Here is a 14,956-nt window from a genome sequence, read left to right as displayed (position 1 = left end):
TCGATCTTTTAATTCATTAATAAAAAAAGACGCTCAAAATATATTTCCAAGCGTTATTACATCATGGCTTCACTGGGTGGCGCTTAACACGCAAACGAGGGAAACGTGAACGAACTAGTCTGAGAAAGAGTTGAGGATTGCGTGTAAAATAAAATGTGCTCCATGCATTATTTGTAAACGAACCTTAATGTGCTTAGATTGAATGCAAGTTGCTGCACTCAAATGTTTTTTAGCTTTATTTTATTTAAGCTGGTTAACACAAAGATGTTCCCAGGTTTGAAAAAATGAATTTAGAAATGTGGCAGTATAAAGATTTTTTAATGTTTTAAATGTGTCGGTTTACAAAGTTAAGCTTTTAATTTATGCATAACATGTTTAATTTACTTGAAATGTTACTCATGTTGGTAAGTTATTAATTTAACTACTGAAAAAGTTTTGTGGACCTCAATACAGAGACAAACTTAACCTTTTCATGGGCATTTTGTTTTCACAGTTAGGGAGATATCGTGAAAGAATCGACAGACAATAGGTTGATTATCGTGGTATCGGCACAGCATGATATTATCGGCATCGTGAGCCATGTATCGCGATCCATATCGTATTGTGAGTTACCCTGTTATTCCAACCCCTAGTGAACGACTAACAATATTCCTCATAAATTTCTAATAAAAATATTGTTTCTATGCGCATTTATTTGCAGAAAAGTACAACTGAAGAAACGGGTCAAAACTGAAAATATGCTCTGTATTTTTTCAGACCTCAAATACTGCATAAGTTCATATTTACTTTTAAGCAACACAATAATAATATTTCTACATTTATTTAGGAAAAGTGGTGATGTTTTGTGATAACCTAGATTTTAATCACAGTTTTTAGGTGTCTTGTCATGCTGTCAGTCTTACACATTGCTGTTGGACGACTTTGTCTCTCCTGAGTTTTGATTTTTTTGAAATTCAACAGACATTGGACTGGAATGGCCACAATACATCTGATTAAATGAAAATTTGAACTATTTTCATGGCTGTATGTAATGATGGGAATCAGAGCAGTTCCTAATCACTGTGTTGAGTGCTATTATTAGTTTTAAGTTTTCATTGAACTTTTTTCGTAGAATGTAGCACACGATAATGAGGTCTTTGGACAGGAGAGCCGTATAGGAGCGTTGGAGTAGACGAAAGCTGGACTGGGGCAGGTGGGGCTCCCATCGGCGAGTTCAGGGGGAGATGATGGCGAGAAAGGGATTCCTAATGAGCCCCTACTAATCCCCCTAAATCTCTGTAACGATTCCACAAATGTCAGGCCGGCAAATAGAAGACGCATGGATTTTAGAAGAGATAAGAGAAGTAATCTTCGACACCCACACCTCCCTCCTCAGAGAGAGAGAGAAAGGGCGGTGGAGAGGTAGCCTGAGGGCAGTTGAAAGTGCTGCGTGACCCTGGGATTTTTGACTGCTTATTGAACTGTTAGGTTGTGTGTGTATGGTGCTTTTTAATTGTGTAAAAATACACCTCTCACTATAGTTACAGAGAACTGTTTTTAAACACCACAAAATTAAGCCGAATCAGTTGGACAAGTAGAACAAAATATGTCACGTGAATAGTTATTAAAGCACGGAAAGCTTGAGTTTCAAGCTTTATGAATAAAAAAAATTACTATTAGAATTGTCTCATCTTTCTCTTGTCAACCCAGGTGGGTTTAAAGGTTTTGATGGACAAAGGTAGAAACCCCGCCCACGCCCCGCTGGATAATGCTGCGTGCCGGAGCAGATACCTGCGTGTTTACGTCACACTTTATGCATACAGCACACTTATGTATTCATAATGCACTTAAAATCAAATGCTTGCGTTTATATTGCATTTACACCAGCCAATTTATGCATATTCGTGAGTTTATTACTTGAACATTTAGATTTTACGCCGTGCAGTATTTTACTGTCATGTGTACAACCCGTAACCGACCTGCCGTCAGGTAGGCTATTAAGAATAAACATATATTTTTAACCAAAACCCGCGAGAATGACTTCACGTGATGTTTAATGTACCATTGCATGAATGCATCCTGCAATACGTTATTATCTCGTCCTCTGCACATCTATGTAAATGATGCAAGTGAGAGTAACAACACTAGCGCGGAGCTCATCCTGGAGAAATCCGCTCCTGGTTTTACTTCCACTTCGGCACTAACTGGATGATTCGTGTGTGTATACGCAGCACACGGTGCTGAGAGACAGTGGAGAGAGGCGGGTATGGATCCGTAGCTCTGGCGGTCGTCTGTCTCTTTTCCCGGGACCCTCGTTCTGCTCGCCGCGAAGCCCGCGCGCGTTTCTGTAGAACGATACTTCTGAATGAGACTTTAAATGCACGGCGGCGGGAAACAATAGCGAGCTCGGTCCGGTGAAGAGAGCAAGCTGGCGGCACGGCGGGGGATGCACGGGCACAATAGGAGAGACCAAACTCTTCTGCTTGAGGCGGACAGTGTTGCAATAACATTATTTCTCAGACAGATAAACCTCGCAGCGGGAAGCGGGACATTTCTTTCACGCGCATTTAGCGTGAACACGAGGACAGGATTTGGACTGGACACAGAGGGGATTTAATGAGGATTTGCTTTTTGTTGTTGTTGATATTTTGATAACGCCGATTGTCAAACGCCACGAATAGACCGGGAAACAAACCAAACCACTTCTGCGCTGTTTTTATTAGTATTCCTGTTATTTTCACTCTGGGCTATATCACATTAAAACAAACCCGAGACTTCAATTCATATACTTGGTTTCCAGAGAATGTACTTGCTTGATGGTAGTTACCCGGAAAGGATGGAGCGGGGTACGCCACAAAGGAAAACCGTGTATCGGATCTCTCTGACATTAGTGAAAAAAGAGAACCTGCAGGACGGCGGAGGCTCGGCGCACCGGCGCCCGGAGAACCCGAAAGTGAGCGCGTTCCGACGGGAGGCATCGTGTGAGATTCCGCGGAGCTCTCCGCTGGAAGAGCTGAAAGAAGTGGACGACGAGACGGACGAGTTTTCCTCACATTCATACATGAGGAACTTTAGGACTTTTAGTACCGGACATCTGGAGCTGGGCAGGTTAAAAATCTCAAAGAGGGCACAGGCATTAAATGAAAAGTGCGTTTTGCCAGAGCATGTTCAGAAGGTGAGTGAAAATGGGGCACTTGTGCACAAAAAGAACGTTCAAGCGAAAGAAACGGCTGAAAACAACGTTAAATGTACAGAAATCTCAGGCACAGCTGCTGGTAATGCAGAAAACACAGGTTTTATAAAAAAGATTCCCAAGACTTCCAGGAGCACGGAGGAACCGGTCTGTATGTGGTCAGACGAGACTCAGGCTTCCGAGGAAGCAAAAAGTTTTGGAACAGCCAAAGAGAGCTGCATTTCCACTTTGCTGGCTAAAGGGAATGGAAAAACACCCCAGCCGGCACCCGAAACCCCCCCTGTGAAAAAACACCCTAGCCTGCTGCGACGAAGCTTCAGCTTTCGCCACTGGACCGGTGGAGAGTTAATACGCATACGGGCGCTCTCCAAAGAGAAGCACCACAGCAGCTCAGGCTGCATCGGTCGTGATGGAGAAGAGAACCAGGCCCGGCCGAGCACGGTTTTTCAAAGCCCTGCCTTTGAGTCTGAGTCCGAGAAGCGAAACACCTTGGACGTGGGTGAGGTCCTGAGCAAAACAGACTCCATGACTGAGCTGGGCCGCAGAGACAGGGCGAAAGGCAAGAACCGCACACTGGACAACAGCGACTTGTTCAAGCTGACTGAGAAATCTTTAGTGGAAAAGGAGGGTTTTATTAGAGGGACGGGTTTTCGATCAAGCGGACACGAGCGTAAACTCATTCGGTTCTTCAGCGGCATCTTCTCAAAGCGAGACGGGACGTCCACTCCGCTGGGCAGCCCCAGCAACCGGGCACTACGGAAGAACGGTCTGCTCGGATCTTACCGAAGATCTGAAACTGGGTTTTCACAGTCCAGCACGGAGAGCGTTAACGGATGCCTGCCAGACGGTAATAGAAGCTGAAATTTCTTCTCTGCTGTATTTGTTAAGGACGTTTAAGAGGCCGGGGGATGCTGTGTTTGCTGTTGTGGATCTAGGACGGGGGCTGGAGTAATGGGTGTTTGTTTTGGACAGGAATGTGATGTTAAGATGCCACTTCGCAGGCCGCCTGTGTTTGTGTTTCATTATGTTGCCTGCATGCGTGCATCTTATTGTACACTTATCTGAGTGATGGAGTATTTACACTTTTGAATCCTCGTTTAGTGCTGTGTGCGCTTTTCTTAGCCTGATTTAGTCTTTTTGCTGATAACGCACACTGTCAGACACAGTGATGGTTTACCCCACTTGGCTTTTCCTCTGCACTGTGCAGTCCCACATTCTCATCTCTTTCTCTGTTCCGGATCTATTATCTCGCTCTGTGGTGACAGCAGGTCGTCTGTGAGGGCGACACCCCCCTCCCGTCACAAATATGGTAATGCAGATGCTCTGGAGTTTAAGATAGACTTTAATGAATAATCTGCCTGGCTGTGAGCCACACAACATCTTCTGCCTGTGAGGTAAATAGAGACTACTGAAAGACAGATCTCTTGCTCATATTGTCAAACAGAAAGACATGAGTTAATGAACTTTAGCTTAATTCTGAATGTGTTTTTAATCGATACATTTTTAATATTTTTAGTTTATGCATTTGGTACTTCTATCCAAAGTGACATACAGTGCATTCAATCTATAATTTAGATTTATTGTGGTAGTGTAATACAAAAATCGATGATGAGATTTTAAGCTAAATTGGACATATAAAGCTGTGATGGAAGCAGCCCTACTTCTACGTCATCATTTATTGACCCTCATTTCATTCTAAACTTATGACTTGTGTTTTGTGGAATAAGGAAAGTCATGCAGGTTTGAAATGACATGAGGGTGAAATAATTTATATTTTTGTGTGAACTATTGCTTTAAGTTGTTACCCTCAGGGCTGTTTTCATGATCTTAACACCCCTAAAAAGTGACATCGCCTAGTAAAATGGCTCTATTCTGCGTGTGTGGGATCGGACAGCATCTTAGGTCATAAGCTTTTTCCACATTCCTCAGATTCCAGAGTCATTCCTGTTCTTTAAAGCTAAAATACTTTCTTGACAATTAGATAATGATCTTGGGTTATAGCAGTGTCATGTTTCCTTTGCAAACAGCAGCTCTACCCGGAACCTATTGTTATTAAGCAGACAGATATCAGACGGTATAAGATAATACAGACGGTTTCGTCAGTGTTAGACTTATCTCTTTTAAGTTCACTTCAATCATAGTCACGCGTTATTCTCCAAAAACAGCACTGAACATTAATATTCACTGGAACAGTTTATATTGAGGCTTATTTTTAGAAAAATCGTTCATCAGATCATATAGCCTTTGCTGCAAAGCTGTGACCGGTATATACAGCGGCCTCCCCAGAGATTTATTTTTAACTAGTCGATAGTTCCGTGACTCAGGCTGACTTAGCTCACGTGGCTGTGACGTTGTCTCTGCGTGTGATTATTGGTTCATTTTAGGTCAGTTGGCATTGCAGTGTCAGCCTGCAGCAGCTGTGGGTCTTACAGTACCGCACATCCGTGGAAGCTGGATGTGAAATAGCAGTGCAGAGTCAGCATTGTATTCTCCTGCATGGTGGACTCCCAGATGGGTCCTGCATATGGATCTCTTTATAGAAAAGCTGCTGTCCTCAAACAGCCTTTGGTGTGTTATAGCTTGTTATGACTTCTGGGGATTTTGGGGGTCCTGTGCGTGACATATTAACATGCCTCATGCATTACGATTCTGTATTGTTTCTGGCATTGTCCACTTTACCAGGTTTAGAATACAAAACAATTTACCTTTCTGGTAATTTATGTTATACTATATTTGAAACTAATTTTTAGTGTTTAGGATTTTCAGTAAGAGAGCAAATACATTTTTTAGAATACGATTTTTGGAGTTGTTGTCTTGTTATAATGACAGATGGCTGGAGGGACATATATAAAAAATTAAAATAGGCCTTAGTGATATCGGCTGTCTCCAACCCATTTGAAAATAATCTTAAATGGTTTAAGTCTTGTTGTACAAAATCTACTTTCTGTCTTTGAATAGAAACAAAATGAGATTCATAGCAGATCCCCATTTGCAATATATTCTAATATATAAGCTAGAGATTAATGTGTACACACTCACTGCCTGGCAGAAGCCACTCCCAAGTAGGTCATTGCGTCTTTGCATTGACTTAACCTGTAAATCACTCACGCTTAATGCTTCATTGGCGTTGGGTGTGAACACACTATAAAACGTGCGGTGTTGTTTTTGATCCATGCTGGGTAAATATTGGACAGAACACACTGCTTAGTTAAAATGACCCAATGCAGGGTTATTTCAACCCTGCTGCTGTTGGCTTTAGACAACCCAGCAATTGAGTTACAGCTTGAGTCAAAAACAACCCAGCACTTTTTAGAGTGTATTTTACAGAGCATGTAGGTCAATTTCAGAATGAGGACTTTCACAGGGTAATATCTTGCAGCTACAGCAATAACAGTTTGTGTTCCGTGTTCTCTATGAACAACGTTTTTCTCCTTTTTGAAGCGCGTTGTTTTGGACTCCGTATGTTTTAGTTTTCAGATTCTGCAACAACAAAATTCCAGCTCATTTCTTAAAACTGCCTTGGTAGTTTTGCCTTTCTTTGTTTGTTAGGTTTAGGCTAAATCGAATTCTAGCGCTTATGAAAAATTGCTTGTGCAGAAATTGTTTTACTCCTGTATGATTAGTGTGAGTTGCTATGTCTAGAGGAAGTAATAAAGGCCAGGTTTTTCGAGTCACTGGGTGGTTTTCATAGACCTCACTCTCAGCTTCCTCTGTGATCACAAAAGTGTTCTGCACAAGTGTATATTGGATATTGTTTGCCATGAGGTAGATCTAAGACTAATAACTGGAGGGCCTGAACTGTAACTGACTATTCTCACCACTGCTCCACTCCTACCACAGGCCGGCTAATGGTGTCAGGTATAAGTGAGTGGATGGGGTTCTGCGTGCATGACCCACATTTACAGCCATGCAGAAGTAATGCATGTTGCATGTGAAGCTGAGACGTACTGGATGTGATAAGAGCATGACGGAGCTTCTCAGGGGATGAGTGTCTGAGAGTAGAATGGAAGGAGACTGTCTTTATATTTATACACACAGAAGTTGGAAGGTCGTTTTGGCATTGTCCATGACAATGAGTCAACCACAGCACTCGCAAAAGGGAAGCAGGTTTTTCTGTTTTTAAGAAATGTTTAAAAATTGTGTGAAGAAATCTTTCTCAACACACACACACACACACACACACACACACACACAAGCAAGACATAATGCAGAAGAAATGTCTCTAGCAGCCAGAAAAGAGATTGTTGAGTTATACTGGATCCGAGCAGCTGTCATCACTACAGTGCTCTGTGGTCGAAGTAAATGTGGCTTTTGTTTCTCTTGTGAAAAGAAAAAGCAAAGAAAATTTATATTAAAACTAGAGGGATTCATCTCCAGTTATGGAAAAGTCAGAATCAGAACTCCTATTGTTTGTATGAACCACCAGGCCATAGTTTCACAATAATTGTTAAAGTGATTTTTATTTTATAGTGATTTTATTCTTTGTTTGATTCAGTCTACAGTTAAAGGGATACTTCAACCAAAAATGAAAACTCTTTCTTCATTTAATCACATTCGAGTTGTAAGAATGAAGAATGCTTATAACCAGACAGATTTCGCCCCTCATTGACTACCATAGTAGGAAAAAAGAATGGTAGTCAAAGGTTCCCCAGAACTGTTTGCTGTTCTACATTCTTCCAAATGTCTATTTTTGTGTTCAACAGAACAAAACATATCCAAACAGATATTGGACCCCATTGGCGGCTCAGTCAGCATTTAAGTGGCACCGAAATCTGTTTTTTGATTCTGTCCAGTTACATACTGGATATACAGTATAGGTACCGGTGCCATATTGGCACCTGGTTTCGGTACTCAACCCTACTCAAAGGTGAGTAAATGATGACAGCATTTTCATTCTTGGGTGAAGTATCCCTTTAACCCACTGAGACAGTGAGGTTTATAAACAGTTTATTACTTCTTTGTTTGGTTCATTGGGCTGAAACGTAACATTTCTTTATACAGCTGTGATCAGAGACTGACTAAACATGTCCTTTGTGACTTGTTCTGGCATCGTACCGCTCCAGAAGCAGCACTGTGTAAAAACGATAAGCCCTAACCGACCGGAAAGGGTTGTGGGGGTGGAGCGGACAGTGCCTGAAACTTGGATGCGCTCATCCTGCAGTCTGTGTTTAGTAGGTCAGTCTCTGGCTGCATCCGCTATGCAGTATTTGGAACTGCAGTTTTTAGACATGGTTTAAAACATTTAATGGACTTAAATGTTTTTAAGGTTCGATCCTCTTTTAAAGCAGGTTTAATGAGGCCGGCTTACCTTCGCTGGAAATATTTAAGGAGGTTTTACAGGGGTCATAGGTACAAGTGGACAGTTGGGAAAGGTTTACAAGAGAAATGTGTGTTGCACTTCATTATGACCGTAACGTGTGTGTTCTGTTTTTAGCAAGGAAGAATACTGTTATAGCTTTAGGCTGTAATACTGACCTGACCAGTGGAGCATGTACAACACGCATACACGTTCATGGAAACTGTCACTAACTATAAAATGTTCTCTCCATGGAGTGTAACAATATGACATGACTTTGCCAGAATTTTCAGAATTGAATATACTTCACACACAGAATATTCTTCTTTTAAATTGTATTGTTCACTTTATTGATAAGACAAACATATGTATATTTTGTATTGCCATGCATATGACAGCTTAGCCGCTTAGAATCTAAAATAATAACAAATAGAATAGAATAAATATACAGTACCGGTCAAAAGTTTGGAAGGACTAAAGGTTTCTAAAAAATTTTCTAGTAATGTTAAAAATCTTTTAATATCAAAGAGTATGGTTAAATGTTTAAAATGGCTTTTGTAGAAAAAAATTATTGTGCTAACATAAATCTTTGTTTCCTACTGAAATCGTTTGATCTTTCATCGGAAAGAAATATTTTGTTAAAAATATATTTGAAATGAATGACTATGACCAAATAATGAAGAAAAGCAGTCAGTTAGAGTCCTGAATGGACCTCCAAAGCGCCTCTTTGAAAAGCTTCCCAGGTTGAGACCTCAAAAAGCTGAATGATAATATGTCAAGAGGACGATTCTGCTAAAGGGTGGCCGCTTTGAAGATTCTGAAAAAATTATAATGTCATATTTTTAAATAATTTGTAAATAAAAGATTTGAAATTGTATCGCACACAACAAATCATCTGATCTGAACATTCACACCAAGGGTCTCTTCTAGTAAGAACGTGTCATATCGACACAGCTGAAAGATTTGTACTGTGATCTAAACAAATATGATATCTGCCGCCTGACAGTACTTTTTGTTTACTAGGTGTGGTGTTCATTTGAAATCGTAAATTCAGTTAATTCAGTTAATTTATGTAACTGTATAATTGTTACAATTAAAACTGAGAACATTTGCGACACACATCAATAATCGGTGTGTGTCTGTCTATTACGTTTATTAAGTGTCATTCTGTCTAGCCTGTCTCCAGGGTCTTTATGGATCACAAACACATCCCATTCCAAGGTTCATTACCCTTGAACACCACAGCACGATATCATTAAACACATGCTGTGTCTGAATACACACCTGCTTGCGTGCGAGAGACAGAACTGTGCGATGGCAGAACGGGCGACCTAACAAGTTTTGACGAGTACGGCGTGTTTGGAAACCGATGACTTGCCCTCTGCTATCTGAGTGTATATATAAGCTCTCTTACACACTGATGGGATGTAAGCTGGATTTAGGGTCAGTTTGTGTGTCTGAAAGAGAGAGAGAGGCTAAATGAGAGCTGTGTGGCATACTTAGAGAGGAGCCAGATGCTAAACAGTAGGAGGGAGTATCATTAGCTAGAATTTAGAATTGGGTCATGTTGTGCGAGAGAGATACAGTAGCTGTTATTAGATGTGGTTAGACAGCTGTGTACTAGGAATGGGTCACAATGGTCGGTTAGTCAATTGGTCCAACAGTCGACTTGTCGATTAGGGATTTTTTTTCTTGTTTATTTATATTTACTCTTTGTGTTTAGCAAACCGTCAGTTTGTGGACGTTAGCCAGTCAACAAAGGTAATTTACATACATACTGTAAACAGTCTCTTTGAGTTTCAGGATCATGGAGAGGTGGTGTAAATTGCTCCTTTTTCTTTCACGAACAGGACCGATTGACAAAAATGTAGATATTCTATTCAATAAGAGGGCTATTAACATTGAACTAAAAGAGAGACATTAAAAAGGTCTCTTACAGCGAGAGAGACATTTCAGTTGCTGTTTTGCATAGAAACTGCTGCGCTGTCCGCTTCTTTATTCAGCCGTGGGATTTGAATGAGTTTTTGCCCATCTGTCTGCATGTGTGGGTGTCATCAGGGGTCATGGTGGACAACACAGGATCTTTTTAGTTAGATCTTTTCCATGGGTGTTTGCTTGTTCTCCGTCCTGTTATCTGGACATTGAATGGAAAATAAAGAAGAGGAAGAGGCCAAACGGGTGAGATTTTGCCTGGGAATGTGATACTGTGGTGGGGAAGCCGGGCGTACAAGCTTTGATTTGGATACCCAAGTGTTTGGAAACAGATATGGAGCGGAGGAGCAGGAAAGCTGTTAACATCTGGACACCTTTCTGTGTTAAGCAACCTCACAACCTGTGTTGTTTTGGGCTTAGCCACTATGTTATTGGAAAACACATGTTCAAAATATCTTCTTTTGTGGTCTGCAGAAGAAAGTCACAGGTTTTGAATAATACGAGGGTGAGAAGGCTTCATTCAGAAATGCTTAAAATAAAAATAAAATTTGGAAAGAAAGATACCAAACAGTTTTTGGCCACCATTGACTACCATGGTAGGAAAAATTACATGGGTAGTCAAAAGTGTTCTAGAACTGTTTGAAAGTAATTTTTCCTACCTTGGTAGTCAAAGGTGCTCAAGAACTGTTTGGTCACAAGCATTGTTCCAACTATCTTTCTCTGGGTTCATCAGAACAAAGAAATGTATACAGATTTGTATTGTTGGGTGAACTGTTCCTTTAAGTCCCCACGTTCATGTGCACAAGATTTTCATTCTCTGTCTCTTGTCTGATCGAATTGCTCTCCACTACTGGGTATTAGCTTGGATGGTATCAAGATGGCATGGCTGCAGATCATTTTAGGGACAGCTGTGGTCTTCAACCCCCCTATGCCTTATAAATGTGTGCCAGGGCACCTGTGCCAAGGAATTGGGCCACATCCGTGTGTCTTTCCCAGAGTGCATTGCAGCTGCTGTGAACACGCGGGTACGAGGAAATGTATCTGTGGCTTGCGTCCAGCTGTGGGATCAGCAAGGAACATCTTGTGTGATGTTAGGAATTTGGGGCTGCTGCTGCAGGTGACACCTGTTCACACCATCGATGGGAAAGATAATGGACCTAGAGGTGGAAAATGTGTGAGGTGGACTGCCAAGCCGGCTTTTGTGGGAAACATCATCATCAGATTCCAGAATTGAAGGTCTGGGCCTGGGACCAAAACGTTGATGGTTTTCCATAAAGTGTGCTAGTTTTTACCGATTTGTATAGCATACAGTGAACAGCGTTCCCTTCCGACTCGTTTTCCGGCACAGCCTTTTTGACCACACAAAAGCGGTCGAGTGAGAAGTTTGAACAACGAACCAAAGGAAAAGGGAGTAACTGGCATTTGGTTGGCCGAGTGAGACAAGGGTCAGGGTTTTGCCTTCTGAGCCACTCCATGCCCTATATTTACTCAGGATGTAAATGGCATTTCTGCTGTCGGGTATGTGTGGGTGGTCCTACACTGTTCTTTTGTGGTAACGTGATTCTTCCACCTTGTGAAGAGGTCACATCCTCTTTCCTGATGCGGCTAGATTATTTCTGCTCGCACAGGTGAGGTTGTTTGTGTTAATTTTCTGTCATCAAGTCTCTCCTCTTTCCTCGCAAGCTCACTTTCCATGCGCTGAAAGCTTTTCTGCACATTTTTTCCTGAGGGTTTCCAATGAGCCAAGCATTTCTGCCATCATCCATCTGTTAACATTCAGTTTTATCATGCTCTTGTTACCTCTCTTCCTGTCCTCCGCTGGAGTGCGCCTGCAAGCTTTGCATCCTCGGTGTTGAACGGGGTGTGGAAGAGCTTAGTGGTGTTAACTACTGTATTATACGCAACACAATCACTCACAAGACAATACATTGCAATACGTCACAATTATATACTGTTAAAAATACACCTAAATTGCCAAAAGTCATATAAACCTGTATGACTTACTTTCTTCTGTAGAACACAAAATAAGATATTCTGCAAACTGGTAACCAAAGAACAGGGGGTCCCATTGACTTCCATTGTATGGACACAAAACCACTGGGACATTTCTCAAAATATCTTCTTTTGTGTTCTTTTTGAAGAAAGAGTCATACTGGTTTTGAATGACAAAGGTGTAAATAAATGATGACTGAATAAAAATTTTTGGATGAAGTTTTCCTTGAACTGAATTATCAATAAAGCATCAGCAAGTATTTTCATAATTCAGAATATTTATATACATTTTAAATGAAGTTATTCATAAATATGCAATGAATAAATATCTCAATTAAAACAGTTCCTCGTCCATTGTTTGCAAGAACTCTTCTGTAAGGTCACAATATTGAGACAGAAGTGAAACTGCAGAAACCCTTCTTCCTGATTATACAGGAGCTGCGCTTTGCTGTTTTCAGTCTGTTTGAAACAAGTGAACACTGTGTGCCTGACATCCTCACTGTAGTTTTCTGTTGCAGAATAATTGACCTAATTGACCCTTTAAATCTCAATTTCACCATGGCAACGGGCAGGTCCGAGGTAGCCAAGGCTGGTCCGTGCATCTGAGCAACCCACGAAAGGGCTCAGCTGTGTTGCCTAGCTTTCGGTTTCCTGCCCGTGTTGCCCTCCCGGAGCTGTCAATCAACAACATGAGCTTAACCGTGCTCGCAACTATTAATAGCTAACAGCTGGTAAGCGTGCACACACAAACAGTGAGCAACGATTGATTGATGAGGTTGCACTTGGAAACCAGCCGCACAGATTTTGCACTTTTTTTGAACGAAAAGGGGTCCATGTTTAGAGATGGTAGAGGGCTGGGGAATAATGGTGGGACCTGAGAACACACAATCGTGGGGGATGGGGGTTAGTCTCTGGAGGGCGTTCCAGTGACCCGTGACCATTTCCGCTCTGGTCCAGGGCTCTGACAGTTAGCTGAAGGATGGCTACAGAATCTTCCTGTCTCCCTCCCCGCGTTCTGGTTTCAACCTCTGTTTGTGCGGTTATTGTTTCGCTCACAATAGTCGGCTCAACGGCCACGGGCGGCCAATTGATGAAAGCAATTCACAGCATAAAGTCTCGCTTTCAGGGCATGGCATGAACAAGAAGTCAGGCGGAACTGCGGCGTGTGTCGCATGTGTGCTGGGTCGGGAGGGGGGCAAACATGAATATTCATAGTGGTTTCAATTGTCTTTCTATTTTTTTTTTACTTTGCAATTACATTTGAAGAACCGATGGAGGTTTTGTAGTTTCGATGTGAATACACAATTTTATGTTTTTGTTTTCTTTTATATTTAAAAGATTGTTGAATGTTTTTTGTTGTGGTTTTATAGACATGTATTTGCTGCACATTTACGAGTTTCATGCTTTGTCGGGGGTTTCCCTAAGTGTTCTGATGTTTATCTTTGTGGACTGACCCGGAGTCCAAAATAACCAGTCAGGCAAGTTACTAGGATACCATATATAAACATATGTAGTTTCTCAGACAGCAGTGAAAACGCCCTTCTTTTCAACAGACTTATGAGATTTGACTGAATAGACAGGTAACCTTGTTGAAATGAAAGATCGAAACCAACTAGTTTGGTCTTTGGTTGTTGTAAAGGCTGCAGTGACTATAAGAAGATAAAAAGTGGAGAGCAAATGGCAGCCTTGGCATAAGTCATTAAACTAAACTCAGATTTGGCAAGCTTGGCTTAAATATGAAATACTTCATTATGGACTCAAATATTACCCATCAAATGTACCCATGTCTTTATTATTTTACCTATACAGTCCACACACACAATTCCAAAGGTGTGAATGTGATATTATAAATGTGTTACCAATGTTGAATTATCGGTTTATATTTGACCAAACCCCTGTTGATAAGAGTACAGACATTAGGAAAAACAGTCTATGCACAAGTTTGCTGTTTTAAAATAGAATAATTTTAAGAGTTATGGGTGTGACAAAAACGGATGCATGTTTTTGAGCGACGACATACTTTCAAGATTTTTGTGAATTACGATGTAGAAACCAGAAGCAATAAAACCGTACAAAAGGAATGGCTCTCCGTAGATTGCAAAATATCAATTTTATTATGATTTTCACATGCCCATTTATGAGGAATATGGACTGTTATTGGATGTGACAATTTACCAGTTAACCAGACCATGGAAAAGTGCTTTTTAAAACTTTAAGAGACTTCACGGTTATTTAAACTACCAAATATTGACATCTGACCTATCAGTACAGTGAAAACCTTGAGTAAAATCTTTTTCATCTTAAGGTTGACATTTGTATGCTTTTGCCTGTTTGTTTTACTGCTCCATACTTGCCATCTGTTTTGCCTATTTACATTTTTATATATCCTATGCAATTTTAAAAGAAACATCTGAGACCAAGTTAATACTTAAAACATAACCGTCAACTCAATCAAAATCTCCCAAGCTCTTAAAGAGCAACCTCTGAGCAATAAAAGTTGCCTCTGGGATGTGTGTTAACTTGACGGTTAGCTTCAACGACAAAGCAATTCTATAGTATATTTG

General features: G+C 41.0%; 1 protein-coding gene across 2 annotated transcripts in view; it reads left to right on the top strand.

The window, feature by feature from the left end:
- agap1 (ArfGAP with GTPase domain, ankyrin repeat and PH domain 1) overlaps positions 1-14,956 on the top strand; it is a 132,270-nt gene that overhangs the window by 30,480 nt on the left and 86,834 nt on the right. Inside the window, exon 1 of one of the 2 annotated variants that reach the window (XM_079460480.1) lies at positions 2,209-4,019. The exons of the other annotated variant lie outside the window; for it this stretch is intronic. Coding sequence (XP_079316606.1) covers positions 2,783-4,019 — 1,237 coding nt within the window. The 5' untranslated portion in view covers positions 2,209-2,782. Of the gene's footprint in view, positions 1-2,208; positions 4,020-14,956 lie in introns of those variants that run through there. 2 annotated transcript variants of the gene reach the window in all.

Source organism: Barbatula barbatula (assembly GCF_947034865.1).
Source record: "Barbatula barbatula genome assembly, chromosome: 7".
NCBI classification, from domain to species: domain Eukaryota; kingdom Metazoa; phylum Chordata; class Actinopteri; order Cypriniformes; family Nemacheilidae; genus Barbatula; species Barbatula barbatula.
This window is presented reverse-complemented; position numbering and strand designations above follow the sequence as displayed.